This window comes from Strigops habroptila, chromosome 3 (genome assembly GCF_004027225.2).
Source record: "Strigops habroptila isolate Jane chromosome 3, bStrHab1.2.pri, whole genome shotgun sequence".
In the NCBI taxonomy this organism is placed as follows: domain Eukaryota; kingdom Metazoa; phylum Chordata; class Aves; order Psittaciformes; family Psittacidae; genus Strigops; species Strigops habroptila.
In genome coordinates, this window is record NC_044279.2 from 86,393,112 (window position 1) to 86,409,033 (window position 15,922).

A 15,922-nucleotide genomic window follows, 5' to 3' on the forward strand; every position below is an offset into this window, starting at 1 on the left:
CACCTGCGCCAGGAGTCGGCACTGGTGCGCGGCCAGCGGCAAGGTGACGGCGGTGCGGAGAAGGGCGGCGCCGCAGGCGATGGCGGCCCACCACGGCAGCCCCGCGGACGCCTGCAGGGCCGCCAGACCACCCTCGGCCCAGTGCACAGGACGCGACTGCGACCACCACTCGTACCAGCCGCCGAGCGGCGCGGCCGGGGCCGCCGCGGCCGCTAACCGAGCGGCGCCCGTCCGCGCCAGCCGCCACATGGCTGACAGCTTCCGCCACGGGCGGCGCATGCGCCAGGCGCGGAGGAGGAGCGCGGGCTGCCGGCGGCGCGGCGGACATAGCGGTTGAGGGCAGGAGGAAGGGCAGAGGGGCAACGGCGGCATTTTGGCAATTCATAGCTCCTAATCAGCGGGTGCGGTGCGCGGGGAGGTCCCCGCACACTGCTGGGATCCCTGCGCGGTGTGAATTGTGTCTGCGTACCTCTGCCACGGCAAGGAGAGGGGAAGAAACGTCTCAGTGCGCACACAGCCCGAGGGAGCCGCTGTAGGCACTCTTAAGCATGGTTTTATTTCTTTCTCTTTAACAAAGACGACCTCCCACGCTCCAGAAAGAGTATGTATCTGTTCCTTATTGGTCAAATAAAAAGCATTATAGTTCAAGTATTAAAAAAAAATGTGTCTGAGGGGAAAAAAAAAAAATCACAACCCAAAAAGGTAATAAAAAAAAAACCCCAAATAGAAGTCCCGAATGTTCCTCAAACAACTTCCAGATCCCTTCACCCCCCAGAATTCCACGTATCCAACCCAACGCCACACAGGTACCATCCACCCTCCATTGCCCTGGCCCGTTTGAATTTTCAAGTCAACAAAACACAGACTCTCCCTTTTCCTGACCCCCAGAATCCATGGTTGTAACAAACACTGGGCACTATGTCTCAGTGGGATTATCTCAGAGTAACACCACACATAATCCTATAAAGCACTGAAGCCTTAAGCAAAAAATTCTAGCAGAGGGGTGCAGGTCATGCAGACATGTAGAAGGGCACTATTCCCCATGGAAATGGAATTTAAACTGTTTCTCTTAGCCCTTCTTCAGTTTGGTATCCATTTTGCTACAACCGGGTCTTTACACAGTGTAATTCAGGTGATCTGACACGTGGAAAAAAGAGCTTACTTCGACTTAGAGCATCACCTAAGGATATGGATCTGGACATGGCTATGGACGAGACCTTCTGGACACCTGAGAAGTACCACTGTATTTAAGAGGTTCTTTGGACAAGTAGTTTTTTCTTCTGGCCTTTAAAGGAGTACCATAATAAAAACAAAAGAGCACTTCTTAATAGCAGCCTATATAACTCATCCGGGATATTTCTTTCCCAGATTGGGTATCTCAAGATAGTAACTTACACAGAAGGGTTGACTCCAAGTGACAGGGCAAAGAAAAGACAAGTTTTCCTTCAGCCTTCCTCCGTGCAGAATAAGCAGCAGCAGATCACGCTGGTCCCACCTTGTCCTGCCCGAACATACATTTGATTTGTACCTATGGTTTAAAGTAGATCTACACAAACCGTATAGGTCCTCCTGACTGGAGCAGTCTGCCCCTGCTGCCTTGGTGTTGCCTCACAGAATCCTTGAGAAACCCTCCCGGTCCTGCCATTCACTCCAATCAACTCCGAGTTGCTGAGTTAGAGCTGGTGAGTGAAAAAGTGACAGCTCCCGACAATGACTGTAAGGGAATTCACACCTGGGCTCTCCCCATAAATCAACATGATTCACTGGGATGTCTGGAACAAGGTTCAGATCAAAACAATCTACTAGAACAAAGCCACTTGTTCCAAAATAAGCTTTCCTTTGGAGCTGACTTTAAGAGCTCATGCTAAGCTGCACCCTAAAAGTCTCACCTTTGATGAGACTTGTGGTGAACACACCAAGGATGTGAGTTCTGAAATGACTTGTAGGCAAAGGAAGAAGCCAGAGGAACAGGAGCTCTGGGGGCCCTGGTGGAACAGAACACACCTTGCTGCACCAAGCCAACTGCAAGAATACCTTTTAATAGATGCTGCAGTGTGATACATTGATGCCATTCACCGGGCAAGTAGGGGAGGAGTTCAGTGTGGAAATGACTGCATGTGCCAAAAGGCTGTTTTCTTGGGTGCTTTTTGCTGAAAAGCCTTCCATAGAAGGAAAATGGAAACTCTCAAAAGATCTGGTTCCAACTGCTGCATGCCTTCTCAGAGAATCCACCACACACATGGGAAAAGCCCTCAGAGAATGCCCCTTTTTCTTTATAATGTACTTAAATTACACAAGTAGAAAAGTTATGCTTATTAATAGTTTAATGTATGAAGGAAACATCCAGATTTCTGAATATGAAGGTACATATCTCACATTAATTTAAGTCTACATAAAGTAGAGCCTCTATACTGACATATTGAAATTTACTTTCTGCTTAGCCATTTGTTATGTAAACAATTGTACATTTATTTGCCATTCTAAAACTTCAGGATCAAGTTTACATAAGTTTTGCTAAATTTCTGTGTTTGCTCAGAAGCAGTTTACAGTACTAAAACCAACCAGCCAAAGAACAGCTTCAACAGAAAGTTATGTCAAAAAACAAACAAAAAAAAGAAAACCCAAAAAAAAAAGAACCCAAAACAAAACAAAAACAAAAAAAAAAGGAAAGGAAAGAATAAAGGCTAAGTAAGTTGAAACGTATGATGGTGGGGAATGGGCGGTCACAATGTTCACAGAAAAAGGTCAGTTAGTAAGTTCTTCTGCAAAAAGCCTACACACTTCAGTCAAGCACATCAGTAGAATGATCTGGGAGCACATAAACTGTTTCTGCCACTTGTGTTTTCCTCTGCCAAAAAGGAATCGCAAGGCTAGCAAGTTGATCCCACTCAGCCCAGTTGGTTCATATGCACACTGTTCATGTGAGGTGTCCAAGTTCCAGTCCACACCTGAAAGAGAAAGCTTCATTTAACACCATGCTTTGGGGTCACTCAAAACAGAACAGCAGTCGAAGTTACACTGCGGTGCTTATGGTTTTCTCTGCACTCAAGCAAAGCCTGACATCAGACAACATGGCAACACATCAAACTACACAGAGCTCCTTTCCACACTTGTTTTATCGTGCTGTAATTCAGGTGAGAAAAGAGGGAAATGGGGCTTTCATTTTTCTGCCTGTACAGTTTTTCACCTTGGCCAAAGCATCGGTCTATCTTCCTCTTCTTTCTTATTTAGTGCAACAAATTACTCCCACCCAGCCCAACTGCTTCCCTTCATCCCAAAATCAAAAACAGAAATCAATGCTATTTATGCCCACTAGTTCCTCCATCACAGCAACACTAATATATATTTTACTGTTCCCTTTAGACCCAGGAACACAAGCGCTCCCTCTAAACCGCCAAGGAGAAGTAACAGGACTCTCTATGTGCAAAATTCTTGGCAAGGAGAATGCCTGAAGACCTCCAGCAAGAGCAAGAGAGTATCTTTCCTCTTTACTTTAGATTGTCTGAACTTCAAGAACTTGCTTTCTGGCACCCTGAATTGTTTTCCCTCAGTGCATACCAACACCCTCAGCTCTGGCGAAACCCAAAGACAAGCAGCTAAAGCTTTCTTTGAGGGACAAGTTCTTCTCCCTAAACCAGAAGTAGCCTCATACCAGACATGAGCCACTTCAACACAGTGCATGAACTGGGGGTAAAAACCAGACTGCTCTGCCTGCATACCAGTTCTGGGAGCTGCTCTTTGCAGCTTGAAGGGCTCTCAAGGAAATTAAGTCCAGAAATATCTTTATTTAGTAACACAGCTCACCGGATATAATGTAACAAGACCTACTGAGGAGCCATTATAATATTAGTCGTTGGGTATGTACCAACAAGAGATTTAGGAGAACATAAGCCCTGTACCTAAATAACCTTTAGTGGACAAGCCTATAACCCAGGCAAGATCAGAGCAGCAGAGAGAAGAGCTACTTCTCCCTTCCCACGTCAACTCCTACCACAGTGAAGACATTAGACCTTTCAAAGCCTGGCAACAATCCCTCAGAATTAATGCTGTTTGCCCTTGTGCAGAAGGGAGAACTTACCTAACAGTAAATAAATAAAAGCAAATTGATTGTGTTTTCCCAAATGCAAAACTGCACAGAGAGAAATCACAACCATTTTATGCACAATATACAGTGTAGAACTATCTTTTCTGGCCAGACTTGCCTAAAACACATGACCAAGCAAGGTGATCACCAGTAATTAACCAGGTGCCTACCCTGATAAAATAGGCAGCTTCATTAAGGTCAGATGGAAGCAAACTTCCCAATCCTCCAGCACAAGTGTATTCACTGAAATAAACAGCACAATCTTTAGAACTGCCTTAACTTAATGATGCTGATTTTTCTTGGGACACATCTTGGAGAGGCGACTGAAATTTAGAAGTTGTCACTAAACACTGACAAATCAGTGCTGTAGTGAGTAGGGGAGGCTGTATCAGCTGCTTCAAGACACGAGCAAAACTAAGAAACACCACGGTGTATTTTCATACTAACTGTTAAGATCTTATCTTCCCCACACTGTTTCTTAAGTCGAACAAAATTGAGAATATAAAGATTGAAAACTTACCGTCTGAGGCCCGTTATTTTCTGTGGAATTTGAAACCATCTTTATCAGCGAGTTCCAAGATGGGTCAGCAGCATGAGGCCCATTGAATATAGGGCCTCCAGTACCATCTGTGATGGGGGCTACAGGAGGAATCATTGCATTCCCATACACAGAAAAAGGCAGACCCTTAGGGGAGGAAAAAGCAAGAATCAGTTAAGTGTTCATAAACGCCGCTACTATAGCACGTGCAGAATGACAAAAGGGGACACCAGTTAAAGAAACCCTGTCTTAAAGCAGTAATGAAATGCCTGAATTTAAGAAACACCTTTCTATGCACCTATTTATTGCATCATGGGCAAGTTGGTTTTTTATTAGCTTGGCGCTCCTGCAGTACTGTGAGGTCCAGTCAGCATTTTAGCACGGCAAACGATACCTCCGGGTTGTTCATCTGCCTCATGTGCCAACATGGAAACGGAGCAGTACCACAAGTATCAAGTCCAAGAAGACCCTTACCCCGACTTTTGGGAAGTCCATGTATCCTGCAGGAACGGGCTGATGGAATGTACCAGAAGGCGTTACAATTCCCGTGCTGTCTCTCTCCATGGCTTGGTGTGAGAACACCCCGGGATCAGACATGGGCCTGTGGATCATGTGGCTCCCCATTCCGCTGTGACACCAATCCACTTTGTCTAGCAACACAGAAGAGAGCAACAACCTTAAATGACATCTGCTAATCAGCCGTTTTCCAGCCTAAATGCACACTTGAATGTTTCCTAAAGTGGCAGTTCCTCTGCATCTACCTACATTAAAACTTAGGTGTGCATGGGATGGAGAGAATCAGAAATGGCACCTGCACAACCCCACTGAGCCAGTGCAAGGCATTTTCAACAGCTATATGCAACCTAAGTGTCACCTCTGCGCTTTTTCCTTCATTTGAAAGGGAAAGCTGGCATTTGTGCTGACTCTTCCTCCTCCAAAACCCTCAATCCCTTGTGCGTTTGGTACTGTGAAAAGCGTAGGTATGCTAGCAAAGACATTTGCTCCACTTCGTTAAATAATTCATGAAAGAATGGTAATGAACTAAGAGACAGAGAAGTACTTTTGAAAAGCTAAACCAGCAAATGACCAGCTGGAGACATGTGCTCATGTTCTAATTACACAAATTCATTAGAGGCAGCTTGGTATTGTTAGTACACTTCAAGCCTTGGAGATCCAGAAAGACAATTTTTCAAAATAAAACAAGGAAATTATAATTGGAGATGCAGAGAAGGAATAGAGAAACATTTCTGAAGCCATTCTAATACTCAACAAGAGAGGAAAATTGAAATCGCATTTTGTGCAGGTTACTAGTTCACCTTAAATATTAACTCCCATTGTACAAAATAATCTTTTCATCTACAGAGATAAAATACACAGTTATCTTGAGACATCTTCACTTCCCCTCTTCCTAAATCCAGTGATCCACACTCAGTTCAACCCTTGGGTTTTATTTTCCCTGTTACTTCTTGCTTGGAGTAGCAGATCTTCACAGCCAGGGTGTTTCACAACCCTTGAGGCTTTCTGAGACCTTGTTACAACATAGTTACGTGGGGAGGAGGGCGAACAGAAGTCCCTGCTCCAACTCCTTTGTCAACAGCACTCCTACATTTTGAGGCACTCACTTCTGTGTCATCTTCCAGCTCCAAAGACAAGTTAGGAAAATACAATATTGGGGTCAAACACAAGCATAGGGACATCTTGTTACCGTTACATACCTTGATTGCCACCTATACCCTCAAAGGACCAGATCCCACTATGTCCCACTGGAGCTGCTAAGTTGCTCCCGATAACAGACGGAGTAGATGTTCCAGTTTGCCTAATACGTGCAGACCGTTCAGTCCCAATTGGAACAGGAACTTTTCTGTCCTGAGAAACGTTACTGGGCTTTTCTGATCCCAAGGGTACTGCTGAAGGGGTGGGAGATGGTGCTCTTACTCCGGAAGACACCGACTGAGCAGGAGATTCTGCAAGAAGAGCAATGAGAGCACTTAGTAACGACCACCAGAATTTCTCAAGTCAGCACAAACCTATGCTTTAATGTCAAGCCATACATCAAACAAGTGAAAACGGATAGTTTGCTAACACCAGATTCATACAGCGAACAATTCAGGATAATTTTAACAGTTTTACTTTCAGAGCGGAGACACATTCACCATCGATTTACTCTTTTACATTAAATGATTATCATGCCCTGTCAGTTCAGCTACTGGACACTCACCAGAACTGATGACAAGAGACAGTTCAAAACCTGAACTAAGCCTTACTGTGAAGCAGCAGTGGAGGACGGGAGGATTATATCCAAAAGCATAGTGAAATACACCCGTGTTATTGTTGGTTTGGGTTTGTTGGTTTGGGGGTTTTTTTCTGGGTTTTGTCACTACTTTTCCCAGTAACAGACTAACTTGTTCCCCGAATAAGCCACCACTCAACAGCTTGACTGGGTTTTGTCCAGAAACTCCACTGCGTAGCCAAAACTGCAGGGGCAACTCGTGGAGGAAGGTACCAGAACTTGCCCCAAGTATTTTCTCCTGGACGCTAAGCCATCACCATTGTATGCTGGCTTTAGTAAAACATCATTACAAGGTTTACACAACTCACACTTGGAGTATTACCTTCACAAACCAAAACCCCAACCTTTTCTTTGCAAGATGACTGAAAGAACACTGACTAGGACTCACCATTTGATGCTGATGAACATGGAGGCAACAAACTAAGCGGGGAAAAATGCTGTCTGTTAAAATTAGCAGCTGCAGGTGCTCCACCAAGAGGAGTCCCAGGCGCGTAGATCTGACCTCCCGAGAGGTTGGAGGCAAAATTACCCAGGTGGGTAGAAGAAGGTGTTACAGAAGCATAGGGTGAATCCATACTGACAATACCTAGGAGAAAAATGGGCACAGGTGACTCTCAGAACCCCAAGATCTCCGCAAAGAAGTCGCCCATATCATGGAAATAATGGAGAGAGAAGGAAAACTTTTACCCAGTGAATTGTTGGGAGGGAGTGGGGAATTGTTACTATTTTCCCCAAGGAAACTGGGTGTCTTAAGCTTCATACTCTGTGAGTCTTGGCAGTATGTGGCAGTTGCATTGCATATATAAATCAAGAATGATTCTCATGTTACCATGCAGGCACCTTGAATGCAACTAAATTAAGGTAATATAATATATAACTGGACACTGGAAAAGTAACTGGGCATTTTGTTGACCTGGAATTTATATTCTGTATACTTAGATAATACGATTCTGTACTGAGAATGATGGAAATACTACTAAGGATTCAAAGAATTTCTCCATTTTTTATTTGACAGAATGCTGTCTATGTACACCATGATCAACGCTCCAGTGTTCCTTCCCCCAAACCATGAATAAATTTTAACTTACTTAAGAAAATGATTTTTTTATTAAGACCCAATAGTACCAATTAGCCAAGGTACTCAAAATACAGGAATTACTATCCCCTTAATATTAAATCATAGAATGATTTGGGTTGGAAGGGACCTTAACGCTCGTCCAGTTCCAACCCCCTGCCATGGGCAGGGACACCTTCCACTGGACCAGGTTGCTCAAGGAAAACAAGACTTTGATCCATCCATGAGCAGTTTGTACCCTAACAAGGGTTTGGAGCATAAAAAGTTGTCTTTCAACTCCAGAATCAGAACTTTGGGACCTAAAACTGAAGTTTAAGCCCTTCAGGAGGGGTTTGGACACTCAAGAGGCTGCTTAGACCCTAAAGATGACACAATGGATCCTGAAGATGACATACCGGAATGTGAAAAAGAGACTTTGCAAACTAAACCTGAGACTTTGGACCTTAAAAATGAGTCTTTGAAGCCTAAAATGAGGCTTTAGAAGCAAAAACTAAGACTTTGGAAAGACAAAAGGAGGCTTTGGACAGTATAAATCAGGCTTTGGGCTCATAAGGCATTTGACGAAAGATTTACCTTTGTAGTTTTAGTTACAAGAAAAATAACAAATCCCTTCAGCAGTGCCAGGCAGAAGAACGAAGCAGCACAGCACCTGCCTCCTCTGCATCATCTGCTATCAAGACCCAATCTTTACTTTTGGTCAAATTTCTCAGGCTTTCAGAGGTTACTTTTCTATAAACTAACATACCACTTCCTACAAAACACCTCACAGGTCCTACTAGAACAGGCACAGATAGTACAAACTGTGTGTGTTCTTTCCAGAAGCTTCACAGAACAAGATCTGTGACAACCCCTCGGCTTCTGTTTGTGCAGAGGCTCAACAAAATTCAGGAAGTCAATGCAATGAAGCTTTTCTGATCAAATCTAGTAGTTAAGAGAAAACACCTCCTAGTTTAAGTTCACATGAAAACAGTTCTTTTATCATCTTAACACTTTGAAGATGCTGCATATTTTCTTGCAGCCTCAGGACAAGAAGCAGGTTATCACGAACTGGAACAGTTATTAGCTAGTGGTTGGGAAGGGAGGTTGAAACCACAATGAAGTGTTTTATTATCTCAGCTATGGCAGAAGAGCAGACTGGATGGCAAGAAGAATGCCTCAGCTTGACTTCCATCAGGTCATCAGCTGAGAAATAGTTCTTAAATTTGAGAGGTAGTACTTAAAAAGGAAGCTGAACTCAACTTTGCTTACAGAAATAAACTGTATCAGTTTTGTTTGTAAGCTTATAATTGACCCGGTTTTAAGTATTGAGACCATTGTGCTAATCTACAGTGATTTACTCTAAATGACCACAGGAGCTTAGGCAGAAAGTGTAAGTGTTCAAAATAAAAACACGCAGCAGTTATTTAGGTGTATTATTAAGGTATGAACACAAAACGCAGACTCACCTGAGGGACTCGGAGCTGGCCTCTGTAACGGTGGCCTAAAACCTGGGGCTTTGGAAGTATCAGACTGATGTAAAGGATCAGAATTTGGCAAAAATGAAGACTTTCCCGACAGCATCGATTCTGGTGTTGTCTGAGATGACACGACAGAACCACCCCAGAAGGCATGAGCAGATGTCGGGCTGTTCTCAAACAACGTACTAAAGGGCCCAAACGGCAGAGTAGCACTGAAATTGTTACCCATGGACTTGTTTGCTGGGTGGGCTGAATTCTGAGAAGCACTTTGTGTACTTAAGGTAGAAGGGAGCTGCACCGACGAAGGAACACTGTGGGGCCTTTTGATGTGGTTAACGTTGAGGACTGCGACAGAAGAACTTTGCACAGGAGCTGGATTCTTATGGACATTACCGGTTCCATGGACAGGTGGCCTGATAGCTGGGCTTTCCATCTTAGCTGCAGGCTGAGAAGACCCTATTGATGTCTGAGACATGGGATAGGTCATCGGGGAATTAGCTGGACCTGCCACAGGAGCAGATGAGCTCGTCGCTGCTAAATTCGGAGGCACAACCATGCGAGGATCTGGTGTGGGAACCTGAGGTTGCTGAAGAGGGGGTCTTGCCTCTGGCAGAGGAGCTCCTGGAGGCTGCTGATGAGCAGGGTGCACCGATGAGCTGCCAGTACTGGAATTGGGCTGCCTACTGCTGGTTGAGCTGCTCGTTTCCACTGCTGGAGGACTACCCACTTCGGGATCAGATGAAGGTGCACCTTTGTTGGGAGAGGTTGCTGCACAGTCGGAAGGACTGCTTCTGGAAACACCTGCTGGCTGCGCAGGAGGAGAAGGAGATGAGGGGGAAGATGCAGGGTAGTGTTCTTTGGCAGTAGGAACTGGATACGTGGCATTCGTAGGCGCTGTGCTCGTGTTGCTTGCTGTGGTTGTCACCGTGGTCGTTGTGGCGTTGGATGTCTTCACCACCGTGACGAAAAGCTGTCTTCTGACTGAAGGTGAACTTGGGCTGCCGTTTGCAGAAGAACCAGGCACAGTAGAAGCCACTGAACTTGTTGTAGCCGTTGGACTAGTTGTCAAAGAACTTGCTGAATTCACCTGAGAACCGCCACTGTTCTGACTGTTATGGCGAGGCACCATGTGAGGTTTTGGTGAGTTGGTAGCTCTTGCAGGGCTCAATGGCCTAACGGGAAATGGGCCCCACGTGGACTGAGCTGGTGGGAAAGTACCTCCAAAGTGTGTCATGGGCAACCGAGGTGGACGGATTTGCTGGAAAGTCTGAGCAGCGAGTAATGCGTGTGCAAACTGTGGAGGCGGATATGCTAATGGAAGAGAGACTTGGAAACCAGGCCGAACGTTATTCACCGGGTTCTTGATGGTTTTGTGAGTGGATGCTGAAGAAATTGCAGGCACGGTGAGTGCGGAGGCAGTCTGAGATGTTGACGAAGCAGCTACGGTGGTCACTTTGATGCCCACGAGAGAACTGTTAGCAGCTGTAGTGGCGGCAGGTGTCGACGACCCCATTTTGGAGTTTGCGGCCGAACTTTTCAAGCGGTTCTTTGGGATAAGTTCATCGATTTCTTTATCTGGATCCTTAATCAGAGCGTTGATCAACTGCGTGGCCTGTCTTGTCGATTCTGTGCCACCCCTGTAAAAGGAAGGGAAAAGGGAAAGTGCATCTAAAGCATTTGCATACAGTATAGCCAAGCAGCTCCAAGACATGATCCAGCCTATCTTCCATCGTGCTAACACAGAGAGAAAACCACTCTCTATCTGAAGACTGAGCTCAGCATGTTCTTGCTGCTGACGATAAATAAAGCAGCTCAAGTTGAAAACTCTTAACACCTCCAAACCCCAAACAGTTAAGACATCTACTTCCCTAAATACATAGTCATGTATAGCAACATCTAAACAAGTCTAAATGCAGAATCCTAATGTTTATGCTCATCTCACAAGTCTTTTGTACCAACACGATGGTACCAACTGGCAATTGTTTGCAGTTTCCCCACCCCATTTCTCTCCCCTCAAAGAACTGACTGTCCAGAAGTCATCTTTAGAGGGACAATGAAGTCGAGCCTTTTCATTTTTCCACACAATAAAGTGTTCTACAATGGAGAACCCCGCCCAGAACCAGCAAATCAAGCAGCCTGCTTACCTTATTGTTATTATTCTATCTCCAGTTTTGTCCTTCTGTTTGTCAATGTCTATGTGTGCTCCTGTGCACTCACGGATCGCATTGATGTTACACCCTCCTCTGCCAATGACTCTGGAAATTACAGTCGATGGAACAGAAACCTTCTTGGACCTACACAAAAAAAAGAAACCAAATTAAGTGGAAAATGCTTCCAAGGCATGAGGAAATGGGCAGGTTGGTCGAAACAATCTTATAATTCATGATTCAACCTCTGCAGCAGTAATAATCATGAAGTCTATCAGGTCTGGTAAGAAGGTTGTTCGGTAACCTCAGAGAGGGCTGCACTAGAGAAACCATTCTGAAAAAGGACATCAATAAGGAGGAAGTTAGTGGAATATTTTGCTCACCTTCTCACAACTTCTTTCCATCCTTCTTCCCTTTTCTGACCACGTTTAGGACTAGCAATGGTGAGCTTGCCATTTGGAGAAGAAAGGGGAGAAGGACCAGACTTTGTGCATGTAGACAAGGAATTACTCGCCACTTCACTAATAACTTCTGGCAACCTTTGAAAGAAATTAGATGCCATCATTATGCAGTAAAAAAAACCCAAAATACAGATGGATTACTTGCATTTTGCCCATTCTTCAGCCCCCTCCCCCAACCTATTTTTGTCTTTCACCACAAAAGCACTATGTTAACGAAGAAGTTGCTTGAATTGAGATGCTTACATCTCAAAATACCCCAGTAATTCCTTAATTCCACATCCACGGTCACGTTTCATAGCATCACAGAACCACAGGATGGTTTGGGTTGGAAGGGACCTTAGAGCTCATCTGGTTCCAAGCCCCCACCATGGGCAGGGACACCTTCCACTAGACCATGTGGCTCCAGGCCCCATCCAACTTGGCCTTGAACACTGCCAGGGATGGGGCAGCCACAGCTTCTCTGGGCAACCTGTGCCAGGGCCTCAGCACCCTCACAGGGAAGAATTTTTCCCTTATGTCTAATCTAAATATCCCCTCTGTCAGTTTAAAGCCATTCCCCCTTGTCCTGTCACTACATGTCCTTTAAAAAGTCCCACTCCCTTATGCTTCTTGCTTCAGAACCTGGTACCTAAGTTCAAGTTCATTCTGCAGTGTTTATACTCCTCATACACACTAGAGCAAGGATACTCTGCCTCTCCCACTTCCTAACAATGGAGTAAGGAAAGCAAGCCTATGAAGACAAGGGCACAGCATTCAAGGACAGGGCAACAACTACCTGAAGGTGGCATGGATGGTCACAGCAACTTACTTGATGGATGATTTGCCAGTAGTAACTGCTTTCCTCTCATCCTTTGGACAAGTGACAAGAACTGATGGTTGCTTTTTGTTGCTCTGTGTGTTAGTAACGGCTGTGGAAGAATGATTGTCACTTTTGTGGCTGCTGTTGCTATTGCTGCTTTCATCGCTACAGCTGGAGATCCTCATATTGTCACTGTCACCACTCTCACTAGTACTACTGCTCTTGGATTCACCATTGACTTTTTCTGGTTGGCTATAGGAAATTGGGAGTTGATCATCAAATATAATCTGAACGTTATCAGGAGTCACTTTGTTTTTCCTGTTTTTCCTTTTGGAGCTTGTTGTGGTGATGGTATTGTTCCTCTTCCCATGGGAACCTGCTAATGTTGTCCAAGTTGCAGATATACCTATGGTGGTTGTAGTGGTAGCACTTGGAGGCTCCATTGGGACCTCTGGATCATCTGATGGAAAAGTTAAAAAACCATAGTAATTTAGTTGGCTTGAGGAAACTTAAGTGGGTTTGTCTTCCAAATTACACCTGTCCTATCAAACGACTCATGAGTAACTTTACAAGAGCCCAAGAAACACGCACAACCACCAGCTAAGGGGACATCTATCATACCATGGAGCCTCTCCCCTCGTTTATCCTAACTGACATACAAATTTCTTTGAACAAATGCAACAGCAATTTAATCACTGTGAAATGGAATTCAGACATGGAAAGACAGACACAAGCAAAAAGGGCACAAACATACAAAACAAAAAAATAATTGTCACATCTTCCCTTTCTTTTAGCATGTCAGAGTGAGGAAGCAATCAGTGAAAACCACTTCTCAGTACATGACGTGAAACTCGTTACCACAAGATGCAGAAGAAACAGTTTTCTATAGATAACAAGAGACTGATACATATTTGGAATTTTCATACTGCCAGTTTTTCAGCTAATCATTATTATCATTTGTTTGTAAGCTTATAATTGACCCGGTTTTAAGTATTGAGACCATTGTGCTAATCTACAAACTTAAGAGAAAAGGTGAACAAGAGCAAAACTCACGTCCTAAGAAAGTTTACATTCCAGTTCTGACAAGAAATACCGGGAATAAAAAAAATCAAGGCTGTGTTTAAAAAATAAGGCGAATATTTCAAGTCACCTTCAGCTTTTAGCTTCTCTTTCTCCTGAGCAGCTTGAAGTTCAAAATTCTCTTTATTTTTTGCTTCTATTTCTTCTAGTTTTCGCCTCTGCTCTTCTTTTTTCTTCCTCCTTTTCTCCTTCCTTTTCTCCCTTTTAGCAGCCAAAGCCAGTCTCCTGCTTTCTTCCCTTAGCTACAAGTCAAGCACATGGAACAGCATTACAGCATGTCCCATGCATTTCAAGAAATGCTTTCCATTTCTCCCAGGAAGCTGAACTTCCATTTTAGATTAACGTATTTACAAAATACAAGCTAAATTCTCTACCATACCATGTTTTTAGATATTTACTTCTTCCAAACAGACTGCTCGCTCATGTTAACAGAAGGTTAGTGTAGAAACAGAGAACAGACACCATCTAAACTGAAGTCAGAGTTTGCCAAGGCATGCGTTCAGGATTCTTTGTGTCTCAACAGTGTAGTCCAACCACCACCCATCTCCCTTTTCAAAGACCAGACACGAAATGGTTGAATATAGCTTGAATATAAAGCATGTGTCCATTTAATGCTATACTTGTACTTTGAATTTGCCATCAGATTTCTACATCAGTACTATGGTTCTATTAACATTATTAGTATGTGATTTTTAATATTTAAGACACAAAATAGGGTTTAGACTTAAAATCCATACCAGTGTGTCTGGAAAATGCCCATCTGCCAGGTACTTGACAAAAGAATACACTCTTTTCAAAAGAAAACTTCTTTTGGTGTGTATTCTTCTTCTGGAATAATATTATCCCAGAAGAAATAGTTTTATTGGACTTTCTTAATCCAATTTATCCAAGTAATAGTAAAAGCAAAGTTCAAAGCTCACCTGAACAACAAGAATGCTCAGCTCCAGACACTCCAATTACAGTACTCACACATGCGCTACACTTTAATACGTATTTTCATTGATCTTACAAGCTTGCAGGATTGTGAAATTGGAATTTTATCAAATAAATATTCACAGCTCCAAACTCTTTAAACTTGCCTTCTCCAAGTCCAGTTCCTCCAAAAGAATGCTTGCATTTTTGTTGGCTTCAGCAGCTTGTCTATCTTTGGCTTGAACAATTGATTCCATGCACAGGTGGCACTTCTTCAACATCTCCTGAAATGATGAAGTATTTCAAACAGAGAGTTGATTCCCTCCAGTAAGCTCCTCTCCAAGCCCAGCCTTACAAACTGATATTCCAGTCACAGATGTGATGTACAAAGGCCATTCAGAACATATGCCCATAATCAAACCCAAAAATTTTAATGAAATATAAGGCTAAGGGTCTGAAAGGTGAAGCAACTGTAGAAATAAAAATATATCATCAAGCAAGGTTGAGGTTTTTTTAAAACACCTGGGAAATAGGTGAATATTCTAGTACTGCTCACAAACCTATACTAGTAGCATATCAGTGAAGGTGTGTTCATTCAGAGGGTGCCTAGCATCACGGAAGCAGACAGTGATCACCACCACTGGTGATATCACACATACCAATTTAAACATTAGCATCTCTTCAGCCTCAACATGCTCATCATAATTTGATGCCCAGAAAGAAGACAACTCAACTGCAGCACAGCAGGGCAGTGAAGAGATAGAAGCATTAGGAGCATATTTTTGCACCAGCTGCTATTCTCCTTTGTCCTATTACAAAACAGTTTTTGCCCTGTTCATCTGGACTGAAGATAAACCATATGAACCTGAATCTCCACAGCAAAAAGCAGCATTATGTAGTAAGAAACCACTTTACTGCCAATCATCTTTTTTCTATCTTCTTTCTAATACAAACTTTTCTTACAAGTTTGTGAATCTTCATACTGAAGCTCACAAACACAGCATAAGTTCAATCTGTAACCTCCACCCCACTGCAAAGCCACGTAAATTCAGTATAAACTTGCTCGAGAGGAAGGAATG

General features: G+C 43.7%; 2 protein-coding genes across 9 annotated transcripts in view; both read right to left on the reverse strand.

Annotated features, from left to right (window-relative positions):
• Positions 1–266, reverse strand: part of LOC115604705 (cytochrome c oxidase assembly protein COX18, mitochondrial) — a 72,719-nt gene extending 72,453 nt beyond the window's left edge. For 2 of the 3 annotated variants that reach the window (XM_030478040.1, XM_030478041.1), the window contains exon 1: positions 4–254. In XM_030478040.1, the coding sequence (XP_030333900.1) occupies positions 4–249 (246 nt within the window). In that variant the 5' untranslated portion in view covers positions 250–254. Of the gene's footprint in view, positions 1–3 lie in introns of all 3 variants that reach the window. The other variant, XM_030478038.1, reaches the window with a different exon arrangement.
• A 1,757-nt stretch (positions 267–2,023) lies between these two features.
• Positions 2,024–15,922, reverse strand: part of ANKRD17 (ankyrin repeat domain 17) — an 87,040-nt gene continuing 73,141 nt past the window's right edge. For all 6 annotated transcript variants that reach the window (XM_030480928.1, XM_030480927.1, XM_030480930.1 and 3 more), the window contains 11 exons: positions 15,011–15,127; positions 14,002–14,173; positions 12,861–13,311; positions 11,975–12,130; positions 11,589–11,738; positions 9,433–11,081; positions 7,301–7,498; positions 6,338–6,586; positions 5,097–5,272; positions 4,605–4,769; positions 2,024–2,948 (listed from right to left, as the gene is read on the reverse strand). In XM_030480928.1, the coding sequence (XP_030336788.1) occupies positions 2,889–2,948; positions 4,605–4,769; positions 5,097–5,272; positions 6,338–6,586; positions 7,301–7,498; positions 9,433–11,081; positions 11,589–11,738; positions 11,975–12,130; positions 12,861–13,311; positions 14,002–14,173; positions 15,011–15,127 (3,543 nt within the window). In that variant the 3' untranslated portion in view covers positions 2,024–2,888. The remainder of the gene's footprint in view (positions 2,949–4,604; positions 4,770–5,096; positions 5,273–6,337; positions 6,587–7,300; positions 7,499–9,432; positions 11,082–11,588; positions 11,739–11,974; positions 12,131–12,860; positions 13,312–14,001; positions 14,174–15,010; positions 15,128–15,922) is intronic.